The 16,366-nt window shown below is 47.0% G+C and overlaps 1 protein-coding gene across 1 annotated transcript in view; it reads left to right on the plus strand.

The window, feature by feature from the left end:
• The window catches only part of tnfsf10l (TNF superfamily member 10, like), a 29,799-nt gene extending 22,475 nt beyond the window's left edge, over window positions 1-7,324 (plus strand). Inside the window, exons 3-7 of the mRNA XM_053416565.1 lie at window positions 3,698-3,734; window positions 3,842-3,949; window positions 6,347-6,513; window positions 6,638-6,748; window positions 6,832-7,324. Coding sequence (XP_053272540.1) covers window positions 3,698-3,734; window positions 3,842-3,949; window positions 6,347-6,513; window positions 6,638-6,748; window positions 6,832-7,017 — 609 coding nt within the window. The 3' untranslated portion in view covers window positions 7,018-7,324. The remainder of the gene's footprint in view (window positions 1-3,697; window positions 3,735-3,841; window positions 3,950-6,346; window positions 6,514-6,637; window positions 6,749-6,831) is intronic.
• Window positions 7,325-16,366: the final 9,042 nt, after the last annotated feature.

Genomic DNA, 16,366 nt, shown 5'->3' on the forward strand with positions numbered 1-16,366 from the left:
TGTTATCAGGGGTCATCTAGGGGTCATCTAGGGGCCCCGGGGCCTGCATGCCGTGCAGTCCCAGCTCTGACCTCTCCAGGGTTTCGCTCTTTCAGGAGGAATCATACATAATGGCTGAGCGTAACAGCAGGGCTTATTTTGAGTTAGGACCGAGTGAAGGTATCTTTCCAGGAATCTGTTCACGAGCAGCGGAGGAGAAACTTATCGTTCAGGAAGTCGTGGACATTTGGGATTGAGACGTCTGACTCACTTCAGAGAACCTTCATGTCCCGACTCTCGAGGAAGCAGGTTGTGGACATCTGGAGGAGCCCGGGGGCCGCGGCCGACTGGAAGGAAGACGGGTTCATTAAATCTCCCCCGTCCCCCTTAGCTGGAGCCAAATGCTGCAGAGTGCTCACTGTAGTCAGTAGAGATCTTCAAAGGGCAAAGTTATGAGTCTAGAGCCTTAAAAACACTTCATATGAAACGGAGGATGGAGATCTTAAAGTCGGACAAAGGCACAGAAATGGGTTGAGGGGGTGATGGCGTGGTCTTTGTAAGAAAAACCAAACTAATCCAGATCTGGAGTCATTAGCGTTGAGACGTGAAACATGCGAACACATCCAACAACAGACTCGTAAACTTAACACGACTCCGAGGCCGAGTTTTAAAAACACGAGCACGTGCACCAGCTCCAATGAAATGAGAAGGTAAAGAGGAGGCGGAGCTTCGACACGTTTCGTTAAGACCAGCTCGTTAGCCGGGAGCTGTCAAAGTGAAGTCAACGCCACCGACCTCTGATTTGAGCTGGAGATGAATATGATTCAAGATTCAAGATTTTTATGATCAAATGCAAAACAATAACATTAAGCAGTCGCTGGCAGTGAAATGCTGGAGTCACAGGCTCTCTTCTAGTAATTACAACCTATAAAATAAAATAGAAATAGTATAAAATAGAATAAAATAGAATATCAAAATTTAAAATAGAAATAAAGTATATATATATAAATGTATATATAAACAGCTGAAGAGAAAATAAAACAACAATAGTGCATTGAATGGAAACAAATTGAAATCACAATGTTTACGATTTATGTTTAAATATGACCTCAAACAAACTTTAGTCTTATTCCCAGTTCTATATATTTGGTTGTATTTGTGTTTTCTTCTCATTTATAATCAAAACTATGGAATAATTTCTTTTTTATAACTTTTTACCGGACGATATTTTTTATATTCTCCACAAATGAGCCCTGACTGATAAATGGAACGAGGTCGTTACTTTTTGATTAATGAAAAGCTTATTGTCAGTAAACTAAATCCTTTAAAACTTTAATATGATGATGATGTATTCAAAGCTGGGTAACAACTTCCAGATGTGATCTTCGTGAACAATCTGTGGAGACTTTAAAGGCCATGAGGTGTGTTTCTGAGTCACAGCTTGTTTCTGCCTCTTTGTCTCTGAGGCTGATGATATCAGGAGCAGCTTGTTCTCCTGAAACACAAGGACCCGACTCAGCAGCTCCATTGTGCCGAGCCTAGCGGTTTCCCATTCTCCTGGAAGTCTGATTCAGGAAACACTTTCTCAGACCCGCGTCGCCCGGCCACCTCCACAGTCCCATTCAGGGCCTTTTTAATTTAGTGTCCCTGCCGTCAGCCCGGAGACCTTTAGCCCTCACGTGCATCGGGAGCTAACGACTCCAGGTTCACCGAGCTCCAAACACAAACCAGATGCAAACAGTGAGTAAGAAAACACAGAAGACGTAGTTCGAGCCGACATGTCGGTGGAGTCGTGTCGAGTCTTAAACTCACAGCTGCTCACACGTCTCAGGGCTCCGGCCCGAGCTTCCACCGCTGAGTGGAACATTTAGTTTTAATGCATGCAGCCTCTCCAGCTGAGTTCTCTCTTTAGTCATCCAATCCTTTCCCATGTGAGCTCTTTAGGCCTCATGGACGTCGGCCTCGGAGAGAAACTGGAAACATGCTGCTGCTGAGTCACACGACACGAGGCCTGGACACACTGGATCCCTGCATCCCACAAAATCCCCCTTTTTTAAAATTCTGGATCAAATGCAGCCACATGCAGGGCAGCGGGCCTGTTGGCAATTTACTCTCTCTCTTTCCTCAAGTGTGTGTGGTTGAGCGCGGGGGGAGGGAGGGGGGGGGGGGGGGGGGGACTCGAGGAACGCGAGGCCGACAGAGGCACGCCACGCCAGCCGAGGGACGAGCGGGGCCCGGGCTCCAGACTTTAACTTATAGAGCTGTTAGTTCCCCCCCCCCCCGTAGAGGGAATATAGGATCCACTCAAAGTGATGGAGGGGCCCCCACTCTCACCCACACACAGACACACACACAGAGACACACACACACACACACGCAGCAAAACCCCAGAGCCATCACGTCCAATTTGTAAGTTGAATTGAGTGTTCGGCGCTCGAGAAGCCGGCTCCACGCCAAGAACAACACCAGGGCCGGAGCTGGATGACGTTTAAGAACTGTGGTGGAATTAATCATTCAGGATTTGGTAACGGGTCCAAAAAAATTTAAGCGAGGGATTTATACCACAGGGGGGGGGGGGGGGGGGGGGGCTCTTAAGGCAAACCACAGGTGATTAAACCTGGAACTACTTCTGGTTACAAAGTGGACGATGTGTATGAAGAGATAAATGTCTGGATGTGGTTTGTGTGTCTCGAGAAGCGTTCATCTCCTCCACCTCACACTCCACGTGTTGTGTTGTTTAGAGCCAGAGGAAGTGAAGTGTGATACGTTCAAGATCAATAAACGTTAATAAGCAGGAGACGTTCAGGTCCAGTTCAGGTTCTGAGCTCCATGAACTCTGGATAAACAGATGGTTCTGGGTTCAGCTCCAGGTCCTTCACTCGCCACGGCTCAATCACTGAAGGTCACTTCTACAGTTTGAGACAGAACATCTACACAACCAGCGTCTACACAAACCAAACAAACAAGTGACCAGAGAGAGAGAGACGGAGAGAGGGAGAGAGAGAGAGAGAGAGAGAGAGAGAGAGAGAGGGAGAGAGAGAGATTTGTGAAGGTAGAGACAAGGATTAAGGGATGGTTGAGAAGCAAGAGAGCAGAGATGGATGTGGAGGTAGAAGAAGACTGACACTGGATTTACAAAGTGAGAAAGACATAAACAAGAAGCGATAGAGAGTGACAGAGTGAGAGAGAGTGTGTGTGTGTGTCTGTGTGTGTGTGTGTGTGTGTGTGAGTACAGTATGTGGTGTATTTCCGTGTCTACATCTGGCCGACATTTAAGAGGCCACTGGCTGGGAGCGAGGGATGACACAGAGGAGCGGGGGGGGGAAATGAAACAGAGACAGGACGGAGTTTGGACGCGGGAACAGATCTGAGGTTTCCACCGGGCCGGGGGGGGGGGGGGCTTTGTACCGTGTTGTGTTACCCTCACACTGTGTTGAAGTCGTATCGCCCGGTGTTTAGATCTTATCTCGGTGATAATGGGAGGAGGCAGCGGTGAGCGGTGGTGTGTGACCTCCAGACTCTAAATTGTCTACATATGTACAACAATCACAGAGTGGTGCGCTAACAATGCTAGTTAGCAGGTACACGTACAATACACAAGTACACAACACAAGTACACGTCACATGTGTACTTCCTGCGTTTTATGTTAATTACAATGTTGTTGAGTTTGTTTCTTCTCGTTTTTGTTGACCTCTGTGTTTTCACTTTTTCTCTCAGGTGACGGAGAACATCATCTCCAAGCAGACCTTCATAGGTGAGCATCACACACACACACACACACACACACACACAATACAACAACAACACACACTCATCTGAATCCCTGTCTCTGACACTCTGGCTCCTCCCTCTCTCCCTCAGAGGCGAGAACGATGCCTCGCACCTTCAACAACTCGGGGACAAAGTTCATGACCTCGGTGGCCCAGAGGCCGTCGGCCCACTTGACCCTCAGGGACACCAGCTCCCAAGGTGAGACACGTGTGTGTGTCTGTGTGTGTGTGTGCGTGTGTGATTCTAATCAGAAGCAACAACCCTTGAACAAACATCAGTGGGATAAGAACTATCGAGGAGGTTTTGCTTCAGTCAGTTTTGTTTACGCGTAAACTACACAACCGATTTCCCGTGAAAGGGTGTGGGGGGGGGGGGGGGGGGGTGTGGAGGGGGCGGGGCCTGACCAGAAGAGCAACCCATCAAATGGTTTCACTTCCTGTCACGTGGCGAGAGGCGAGGTTGTTCTTGGCAGAGAAACTCAAACACCGACACAGGAGAACGTACAGAAGGTCTCGGTGAGGACCTCACGCACCAGGAGGAAGAAATCCCTTAAATATGAATCTTAATGGCCTCAGTTATCTTTGAATCTTTGTCTAACCCCTTGATATGAACTCAGGCTGCTGGAATATAACTTAAATGAAGCGAATGAATCCCTCAGTGATCAGTGTGAGGGCCGGTTGAGGATCGTGACCTTCACGTCTCAGGGATCAGACTCAGACTCTCTCTCTCCATCACAGTCACTCGTCCCTCGTAAACTCCACCTTGATGTCAAACACAAATGGTTTTGTGTTACTCTGAAGGATTCGGCGTCTTTGTGCTTCAGCCCCCCCCCCCCACGTGCTGGAGGCTCTTGTGAAGTGGACCGACACCGACTCAGTGACACACACATTTATTGGGCCGGCATCGCAGATAAGAATAATTGAGGGCATGTGTGTTGTAAAAGTTGCAAAGCTCTGGATTGTGTTTTTCATGCGTGTGTGTGTCTGTGTGTGTGTCTGTGTTTGTGTGTGTGCGTTATCCAGACCGTATAATTTCATTTGAGAGCTGGCATGCAAGCGACAAGGCGCTGAGAATCTGGCAAAGGCTGCCTGATGTTATTCCCATTTAATTGACATAGGGCGAGCAGTGTGTGTGTGTGTGTGTGTGTGGGTGTGTGGGTGTGTGTGTGTGTGTGTGTGTCTGGGGGTGAGGTTCACACATTCAGCCTGGGTTTCTCAGAAGGAAGTAAAAGCGAGAGCAAAGTCGAGGCTGGAATCTTTTGAAGTTTCTTTTCTATTGAATCATCATCATACACAAACAATAGCCTGTCACACGCACACAATCACACAAAAATTGTATAAACACAATAATTCAAGCAATTACTGCACGGCCACAGCGATTAGAGTGCCACTTTTAAATTGTGTAGCTGCACCTGTGTTTGATGTGTTGCTCCTACACAAACACGCAGGAGAAAAGAGGAAAACAGACACGCAACAAACAACCTTTGAACTAAAGTTATGTAAATATGACCAGTTGATATAATAAAGAATAAACCTTAGGATTCTATTTAAATTATGTAATAAACTTACATTATGATCAAAGAAAATACAACAATGAACTTTCAGCAGCTTTAAACTTCGTGGATTCGAACATTAAGAGTTTTGAAACTCGTGATTTAACCACAACATTAAAGTAAGTTAATATGTATTATATAACTGGAGGATGAAAACTCCGCCTCCCATTATAAACCAGTCCAACACACACACAGTGTTCATCTGTGGTTTGTGGAGGAGACACTGGGACGGACCTGATATCCTTCATCTCTGCAGAAACACAACACACTCTCCACAGCTCATATCACACATGGTTCAACAAACTGCTGTCATGACATATTCAATAAAGACATAGTTTCAGAGGTTATGACCGACATGTGCAAACATAACGGCCACATACCCCCCCCCCCTGTGTTACATCTTTGTGTTCCTCACGAGGACCCAGCCGCCGCGGTGATCAAACGCTTGTCACGTTAACGGAGATCGAAGATTCTTAAACACGTTTCTGGAGTTTTATTAAAATTGGGGGCGAACGATGCGTTTCATTGCTCTCTCTCTTCTGTCAGTTTGAGAACGAGGCTGAGAGGGAAACTGCTCCCGGGTCACAAACTTCTTTTATCACTGGAAAAGTTTGTCTGCAGTGTAGTTTCATTTTAAGGCTTCGTATTACGAGCATCTGCTAACTTTTTATCGGAGTTTTTAGGAGCCGTGTGGACGATGCACTGGTTTATTTGCTTATTTTTAGATATGATAAATATATAAACTGGTGAAAAATAAGTCCAGGTTTATTTTAACTACTCTCCAGCGACAGCCGGAAATATGTTTTGAGGGTTTTCCTTCCATCTTGCTCTTGTGAACACGATAACTCAAGATCGCCTTGAAGGAATATCTTCAAATTTGTGACCAATGTTCACTTGGACGTTCAGATCGACTGATTTCAGTGGAGAAAGGTCAAAGGTCACAAATGGCTCTGGAAGCTTCTTTATGTGATCTGCACCGGGCGGTAATTCTTGTTTCTGTGATCGTTTCTCATCAATGTTTTTTTCTTCCTCTTCTCCGGCAGCCGGGTTCCCTCCGTTACAGATCCCCACGGCCGGGCTCCACCAATCCTGTCGCCACGTCGTCCGCTCCTGGGCCAATCAGAGCTTCGGCGCTCACCTGCACAACATGACCCTGACCAATGGGAAGCTGCGAGTGCCTCAGGATGGGCGGTACTACCTTTACTCCCAGGTGATCACCGAACTGACTTTACAGGAGCTGACAGAAGCTGTTTGAAGTCGTATTATTCTGTTTTTCATTTGATTTACTATCTTGGACATTTCATCATTATCCTTCCTGCCCCCCCCCTCTCCAGGTGTATTTCCGTTACCCGTCCCCAGCAGCCGGGGACGGGGACCAGCGCAGCGTCAGCCACCAGCTGGTCCAGTGCGTCTACAAGAAGACGTCCTACCCGAGCCCCATCCAGGTAGAGAGTCACCCTTCACTCACAACTAGCGCTGAGTAGAAACCTGTCAGAATGGTTCTAACCTCCTCTCGTCTCCTCTCCAGCTGCTGAAGGGGGTCGGGACCAAGTGCTGGGCTCCGGACGCCGAGTACGCCCTGCACTCCGTCTACCAGGGGGGGCTGTTCGAGCTGCGGGCCGGGGACGAGCTCTTCGTCTCCGTGTCCTCGCCCACGATGGTCAACGCCGACGACTCCTCCAGCTACTTCGGCGCCTTCCGCCTGGACCTCTGAGAGGAAGGGAGAGAACGAGCAGAAGAGAGGACGGGTGGATCAACACGATGTGCTGGAGGCCGTTTGAACAATCCGCTGATTGGAAATAAAAGACACAAGTTGCGTGGATCTGGATCTACGATGTTTGCATCAACAGATTTCGATGAAGGACGGAAGGATTGGTGTTTGACGAAGAGGAGGGGGCGACCCGACGGCCGAGAGCAAGACATAAATAAACACATTGATTTACTGTGGGTTTTTCAGGAGGGCAGTTTCCCTGTGGGAGTCAAAAAAGTGACAAACATCCAATTTTCTGCATTTGATGACAATCGCCAAATCCCCCCCCCACGCTGCCTGTATCACAGATTAACACAGAACCCCCCTGATGCATCAACCGCCTTTATCGCAGGAAGCAATCGAACCCTGAGATTTGGATTGCAGACCGAAGAATGTACACACACTAAAGAACTCGACCCCCCCCCCCCGCATCAAAGACGGGAGCAGTAGAAAATCAAACGATCAAACCAAAGCCAAATAAAATGTGGAATATAACTTTCTTAGCGTGCCATGAGAGGACTGTACATACGTGAAATGAACTGTGGTGATTTATTTTTTTGTTTTTAAACTTTGACGGGATTTAAGAAAAGAACCACTCGGGAGCTGAGGGAGGATTTTTCAACGCGCAACACTAGAACTGTGGATTTCTTAAAAAAGGATGAGAGGAAGTCACGCTGCCTCTTTGAACTGTGAGGGGGGGGGGGGGGGGGTTTCTGCAAGGAAAGCAGAAAAGAAAACAAGGAGGAGGAAGAGGGGGAGAATGAGCCCGGGAGAGGAAGATGAGAGAGAGAGAGAGAGAGAGAGAGAGAGAGAGAGAGAGAGAGAGAGGTATGCAGCCCGACCAGTCGGTGTTGTTGCAGTCCTCTCTCGCTCGCTCACTTCGTCCTCGTGCTCTCTCTCTCTCTCTCCTCTTGCGTTCCACAGAAAGAATGTTTCCGATCTGTGTCGTCTTTCCTGTCGAACCTGTGAAGCTGCACTTTTGCGTCATTTTGAGGATCAGTTACGCAACGGAAACACAAACAAAGGTGTGAGGAAGGTGAGATTAAACGCTTGTAGCTTCGTCGCACAAACAATGAGAGTGGGGGGGTTTCTCTTTAGACGTGGAGCTCACCGTTTTGTCAACAGAAATCTTAAAGACAGTTTGACGTCGTTGAAAGTAACTGTGGAGAAATGGAGCAGGTCGATTTGGATATTTTGCAAGACAAGAAAACTTTGCCTTTGCATTCCGCGTCCACACGCAAATGTGGACGCGTCTTAAGACACTAAAACAACAAACACTCTCCAAAGGTCTTCAACTGATCAATGATGTCGACTTCAGCGTCACCTACTGGCCCAGCACGATGGTTTGAGCAGAATGAGGAGACCACAGAATCAAGCCTTAAAGTTTTCTACCACCAGCTCCTCGTCAAGTGCCTCCACATCCACCTGACCACGGTGGGACCACTGTGAACTTTATAAGTTAGTTAAACTCGTGGTCAGGTCGTATCTCCAGAAAAACCCAAACAGCTGCTGACCCAGGACCTGCAGGTGTCTCCCCCCCACCCCCCCCCCACACACACACACACACGCATGTGCTGCAAACACATGGAACATGAAGTCGCTGGGTTTGTCAGGTGAAGGCAGACGAGAGCAGATTTAGTACAAAGAAGTTTATCTGTGGACATAAACCACAGCAGCGCCGCCGGCACACACACCTCTTTCTTTATCCTCCTCTGGCAGACACACACTCCAGCGCACATGTATGCACGCACAAAGCAGATAACACACATCGTAACACACCACGTCCATCAGCCGGTGTCGTGTCCTGCGTGGGGAGACGAACAAACAAACCCCCTGGGCCACGTGACAGTTGATCTGCAGGGAGTGTGTGTGTGTCTGTGTGTGTGTGTGTGTGTCTGTGTGTGTGTGTGCACTTTCAGTACGTGTTTGTTCAAAGGGCTCGGTTCACACGGACATCTCAGAGGAACCAGGTCCAACTAATCCACGCACACACCTTCCATTGTTTGTGAAACCTTCCCTTGGGGGTTGATTGGTTTTTGATCCTCCACGTTCCACCTGCCGCCCTCTCGTCTCACCGCTGCTTCTGAAAACACACAGACGCTTGTTTTTTATGCTCAACGGACAAAATTGGGGACAAATTTTCATTTTGTATTTGATTGCTGTCTTAGCTGCTTTCTGTTAGTGTGAGTCGCTGGGTGGCGTCCACCGGCTCGTGGTTCTGCCGGGCCTCCTTCCAGCCCGGCTCCACCGTGAGCCCGGGTCTTAATCTCTGTATTTTCCAGGTCAACACTCCGACGGGCCTTTTTCTTTTCCTTTGCACTCCAACCCAAACAGAGGGTTTGTTGAAACAGGTCCAGCAGCGTAAACCCTGGACCAGCGGGAAAACTCTGCAATGAATGTGTATGAGCAGTGTTTGAACTGGACAGTTGTGTAGCTGTGAATATGTGTAGCACATTGTTGCAAAGAAAATAAACAAATATCTGAACTTTTCTCGTGTGTGTGTGGTTTCATGATCCAGCTTGTAGAGGAAGCAAGACTGGGTTTAAAGATGGACGCCATGAAGCCTCATCGTCCTTATGGACCCCTGGTGGCTGGTTCCAGTATAGCTCATGAAGCCTGATTTAAAGAACACGATACATATGTTTTCTCAAAGATGGTTTCTGTCACTTTAGGAAGTTCTAGGAAGTTTCTGATAAGTTTGGTTTCAATGAGTTGTTTGATGACATGAAAACAAAATGAAACATCATGATTGATTTTGGTTTTCAGGAAGTGGAGACGCGTCGTCCATCTTAACTTACCGGCTGTGGAGGCTCCATTAAACCAGATCAACAGAATTCATATGATTTTCTTGATAAAAGTTTTGATTCTAATGAAGTTTAGTGTTGGAACACTTTCTTCTTCACGTCATCTGACCTCCAGCTTCAGTTCTCACTGTGTCAAAGCCACAGCTGACCCCTGACCTTCGACCTCCCGGCACAGGAGCGAGCTGAACACCTTCAGGGATCAGACGGTTACTTCCTGAAAGTTTATTCACAGGAAGTGAAACTTGAATTGGTATCTGGCGTCTCACTGGTTTCCATTTGTAGCAGCGAGCTGTAAATAAACAAGTCGTCCTTTGTTTTATGATCAAAAAACAAAATGGAAACCATGCGGCCGCCCGCACACTGTGGGGGGCCCTGTCATCCCAAATTATCTGTGCATTTGATAACAGCTAAATCTAATATTTTTGTGTTTTCAAAAAGAAAAGAGCGAACGCTATCATCTGACGGCAGATTGTTAATCGCAGCTCGGGGGGGGGGGGGGGGGGGGGGAATGTGAAGCAGCATGAAGAGCTAATGGGAAACAACAGATAGAATTCAGGATTTAATTCCTGGAGACAGTTTTGAGATCTAACAGAACAAACACACACGGCTGGAAAAAGCTCTGAGGGATGAAACTTTGTGTATAAATGAGTCAAGTCGGAAAAAAGTGGTTCTGCTGTTGTTGTTGTTGTTGTTGTTGTTGTTTACTCTCTGGTGAGTCGGTTGTGAAGGAGGAGGAAGAGGAGGAGACATGGCAGAAGGGGAGGTGCCTCAGATCCACGAGCCGGACTCCAGGTTTCTGTCCTTGTGACAAGTCGAGGAGTCGGTGCAGTCACAAACACAACGTGGACACTTGAGGGAGTTGTCTCAGGAATCTGCTCCAAACTCAAATCCATCTCCTCCGCTTCACTGACTGCAAAGGATCCTCTCTCCCGTCTGTCTTCAGATGTAATCATCCTCAAATTAAAGCTGAGTCTTCTTCACAATCACAGATTATGTCCAAATACGTTTTTGCTGAAACAAGGGAAATTGAATCAGTGCAGCCGAGTCTCAAATTCACAAGAAACCAGAAAGAAAATTCAAAATAAACCACATCAGCCGTTCAAGTGGGAATCAGACTCAGGACGTCCCACTAACCGCTGAGCCACCGTGCAGCGGCACAGAGGAACCGGCACAGATCCAATTGGATTTATGTGAAAGCTGATGTGAAACAGGCCGTGGTCGTACGTATGTGGATTTCTATACGTGCGTAAACACAATCTGCTCTGAATCCAACACAAAGTCCATTTAATCAGATTTACCCTGAAACAAGGAAACACCACAGTCCACCGCTGCTGGCCCGGGCAGATCCCTCTGTGTAAGTGAATCATGCTGCGTGCAGAACAGACCGTCTGTGATTATATCCTGTGTGATTGTGTTGCATTGTGGTTTTGCACAAAAACGCACAAAAAGCAGCTTTGGACGAAAGCGGCCTTTGAGCGTCAGACTTGTTCCTGGAGAGGGAAAGTGAGCTGGCTCTTTGAATAACGAGACAGAGGAACCGGATAAATCAGCTCCGAGCTCCCGTCCAAGATCCACGCACACGTATCAAAAGTGACGTGGCGTCCTGAACAACAACACACAACTCAACAACGAGGTTTGTTCCAGGTCAACGCACCGGAACGTCCAAGAATCAACCGCGTCTCCGGCGCCGCACGACCAGATCTGAACATGAACGTGTCGTCTGGAGGAGGAAGCTGCTTCCACTCTTCCTCCTCCTCCTCTTCCTCCTCCTCTCGGACGATAACAGGCTGTGAAACGAGAGATTTCACAGAACATTTTCAAAGCACAGATATGTTTTCATAAATTAAACTGCACTCCGTCGAGCTTTGACTTTTCTTATTTCCTCAAAATATCCCCATCGACAGAAAAGCCCTGAAACAACCTGAGCAGCTAATCTGCTCGTCTGCAGCTGGGATGGAGCCCAGATGTTTCTCCGTGTCACTGACTCACTTTACGGACCAGTGCTCCCTGAAGCCGCTGGAACAACAACCAGCGTGTTCTTTTATTTAACTCTCGGGGTCAGAAGGTTAATCAGGACCCGAGCTTCACCTTCACTTTCAGTTTGACGCCACGTTCATGGAGGATTTAGTTATTTCTCATCCGGGGTTTGAAGCTCTGGGTGATAATTGCAGAGTGTGTTTGTGATTTTAACCTCGTGTGGATCCGACCTGTCTGTCGTCCGTCCAGTGAAGAGTCCAGAACGTTAACGTGGAAGTTTCCTCGTGACTCTGATCCTGTGGAAACTCAACTCTCACTCACGACAGGCCTTCGGGTTTTGGTTCTCGAAACCGACCCGAGTCTGACGTTGTTCCTGATTCCAGCAAATGAAAAAATCACGTAGAAACTCCAGCTAACGAGACTGAACAGAAATATCATTAAAACAGTTCCTGTCCAAACCAGTAAGGACCCACTGGGACCAGTCGGAGGCACAGGACCACAGAAACACAGCAAGAGCTTCTCCCTCGTGAAATACAGTTTCCACTTGACGCACACATGAAGTCGATAAAAGTGACAGAGAAGAATATATAAATTCACGGCAGGCCCTTGGCCTCCATAACACCTGCTGCCAATACATCAGTTTATACGACTCACCCAGGTGCTGGTATAAAGAATTTTATTTCAAGTCAAACGGGGCCTTTAAAATGACGGATGGGCATCTAACAGGCGGATGATTCAATGGTCCGTCCGTCCACCACACGTCTCCTTCCGCTGCCTCTTATCTCCTCCTCTCCATAAAGAGTCCAGAGAGGATCCACGGAGACGAGAGACGAGACGTTCGTCCTTCAGGAGACATTTGAGTTTCAGGGACTTGGTTTGAAGACGACTCATCGAAAAGGAAAAAAGCTGAAACATGAGGAATCCACTTGTTTTTCTAATTGTTCGGTTCCTGAGTCATCTGAAGACGTCTGTGGTCAGCTTGTGGTCAGCTGCACCACAACTTCTCCAAGAGCAAGAACTTCTACCAAATGCAGTTCAGCGTCTTCAGAGCTTTAGTGAGATGTGAGATTAACTTTTTAATCAACGTGAACAATGCATGTTTTGTTTGCCCAGAGCGGCTCGTTTGTCTCATATTCAAGTCGAAAGCCGTCAACAGGTCAGAGGTCAGAGGTCGGAACCCCCCCCCCCCCCCCCGAAGGTCAGGGTTAAGCAAGGGCAGCTCAGCCTGAGGCAAACATTCATTTCACTTTAGCTGTGGTGAAACTTAACGTCTGTCTGATGTTTTGAGGCCAATCAGCACAAACCAGATCCACTCCTCTCAGATCGTGAACTGAAAGCCACATGAAGAAGAGAAAATCATTCCAGTGACGCTAGAGTGAAGAAGAAGAAGAAGAAGAAGAAGAAGAAGAAGAAGAAGAAGAAGAAGAAGAAGCTCCATCGATGTGCAAGTTGTGCACATCGATGGAGCAGAAATGATTTCAGTGTGTTCAGAAATGAAAAGAAGGTTCAGTTCGTCTGCTCCGGCGAAGAAGGGATGAGAATGTGTCCGTTGGAAGAAGAAGAGTGTGAGGACGGGAGAGTCTCTCTAATGGAGGACATGAAGATTCCTCCAGGACACCATCACACAACGAGGACAGTCGGTGGACTCGTCCTCCTCCTCTTCGTCTCACAGGTCAGGGACAGAGAAGTGAAGAAAGCAGCTGAGCTCCAGAGCAGCTGGTGTGTAGATCAGATCCCAGGACTCACACACACACACAACCCGGGTGGAGTGTTTATCTGTAATCTACCACGTTAAAGATTAAACACACAAAAACAATCCTGACCCGTCGGCTGCAGACACTTTGAATACAACTTTATTTAAAGAGTCGAGACAAACGTTTAGATAAATGAGGCCACGGCTCAGTTCTAACACTTTATCATCTTCCACTGACCCACAATGTTTTCATAAGAGTGTTAACAAAAGAGCGATCGGTTATTTTAACCTGCTCCGCTAATACAGCACCACCCTTCCTGACCACACACACACACAAACACACACCTACATGTAGCTGTTATCTACATATCAGCATTCTCCTGATCTCACACTGCACTTTCCCTGCGACTCCATTTCTCTCACACACACACACACACACACACACACACACACACACACACACACACACACACACACACACACACACACACACACACACACACACACACACACACACACACACACACACACACACACACACACACACACACACACACACACATCACAACGCTGCCGCACACCCTTCATATCACCAGTGCTCCCTGCGTCTCCTGTATTATTACCCAACATGCTCTCTGTTTTCCTTTGACCCAGCCAGGAAATGAGTTTCATAGAGCTCACTAAAACACACACACACTTACACAAACACACACACACACTCAGACACACACAGTAAACCCAAAACATCCTGAAGAGACTTAGAGGGGCCAGACAAGCGCTCGACCTGACACACACACCAACACACACACACACACACACACAAACACACACGTTGAAGAACAATACTACAGGTTCAACCCCTCTGCCCCGACTACCGGCCATTGGCAGTGGGACTTTCAGAGCGGGGGGGAGTGAATAGCTCGGCCGGGCACTGAGACAATGGCCGCGCCTCCTGCAGCGGAGCCACAACCAGCACCGGGTTCTTTGAGAAGGTCTTTGAACGCCGCCCATGCTCGACTCGCCGGGTCTGTCTCCAGGAAGCCGGAGGAAACGTCCCGTGGCCGTCGCCCATTCACACGGAAGAAGGTTTGTGAGAGAACTGAAACGTTACAGGTGGAGAACAAGTTGTGGGGATGAGGACACCTGGAGGAGGAACGTCGATGATACAGAGAAAACTTAAAGACATCTTGAAAAATGGGAATTTGGTGGAAACAAGGTGATTTTCAGGCCAAAGAAAAAAGTCTTCCTGAAACCAGGAGCTGGATGAAAGTGAGTCTGATGTGTTGAGTGTGAACAAGGAGAAGGTTTGAGAAGAACTGACTGAGACTCACAGCTTCAACTGTCACAACCAGCTCCAGGTGAAGAGTGAGGCTGAACTGAGATCAGTTAGAAATCAGAATCAGAATCAGAAAGTATTTATTGCCAAGTAGGTTTACACCTACAAGGACTTTGCTCTGGTTATTGGTGCATACAAAGAACATAGAAACATAAAAACATAAAAACACAATAAACACAACACACATAAGAAAAGCAATAAAAAGAAACAATATATATTTACTCACTATTTACTTCTTATTTACTCACTTTTTCTAATATTTATACAAAGTAACATTTATTTAGACATAAACTAAATAAAATATATAAAAGATAAAAGATATAAAAAGTGAAGTGAAATGCAAAATGCAAAACAGTGAACGGTGTCAAATTGCAATATGCAATGTAATGCAGTATAATATAATATAATATAATGAGTTAATGTAACACATCCTTGAGTCGTGGGGGCGGCATTAAAGTCAGAGTCAGGTGGGGGGGGCGGGGGGGGGGGGCATCTCCTGTGAGAACAACTGACTGAGAGTCACAGACACAACCAGCTGCAGGTGAAGAGTGAAGCTGAACTGAGATCAGTTAAAAAGACCCAGAAGTTATTAAAAAACTGAGTTTATCTCCAATTTTCAGCAGGAAACTGTTAAAACATGAAAACAACGTGAACAGGTGAGCATGTCCCTTTCTGTGGAGACCAAAACGGAGCCAAAAGACGAGTGACTAATGGACTTTTCAATTATAATCGTATAATTTCTGCTGATGCCCCCGATTCAAACGAGATTAAATCACTAAATACGTTTCATCAAATCTAGAAACATCGATAAATCAACGACACGTTCAATAATCCTTCGTCCACGTGAATAAAACCGACATGTGCCGGCCGCTCTGGAAACACTCAAACACGTCCAGACGCCGAATGGGACCAACATGTGGGTTCAGGGAAAGTTTCTGTGGCAGAACGTCGGTGTAAAAATAAACGTGCGGTCGATCGTGATCTGGGGGAAAATATGGGAAAAATATGGAAAACAAACAAGTTGGAAGAAATCGAGTTTGTTTCATATTCTTGGCGATTTTGGAAGACAGACAGTTATTATATGAGAAATGTGGGTTGAGTTTAAAGAATGTAAAAGGATGCAGGGGAGACGTGGTGGAGGGGGGGTTCCTTCACATGAGACGGGTTCTGACCCAAATGAGATAAAAGTCCACTGGTTGTTTCTGTAATGGAACACCGCTGTAAACTCAACACATCAGGAGCAGTGACAGGCAGATATAAGTGCAGTGGTAAGTGTGTGTGGTGCTGCAGTAAACTGACCTCAGACCAGGGGGCCTCATGGGTAGAGTGGGAACGGGTCCACGGCCCCCTGAGCCAATGGGGCCTCTGCTTTAGTGGGTGATGCATTATCGTTTTTAAAGGGGGGGTCGTAAAAAAAAAAGTAACACACAAAAAGAACACACACCAGGAAATATTAAAAAATGTAGAATTCTTGCAAATGTCCACGTGTGCAAAATAATCTAA

The sequence above is a fragment of the Pleuronectes platessa genome, chromosome 23 (genome assembly GCF_947347685.1).
Source record: "Pleuronectes platessa chromosome 23, fPlePla1.1, whole genome shotgun sequence".
Taxonomy (NCBI): domain Eukaryota; kingdom Metazoa; phylum Chordata; class Actinopteri; order Pleuronectiformes; family Pleuronectidae; genus Pleuronectes; species Pleuronectes platessa.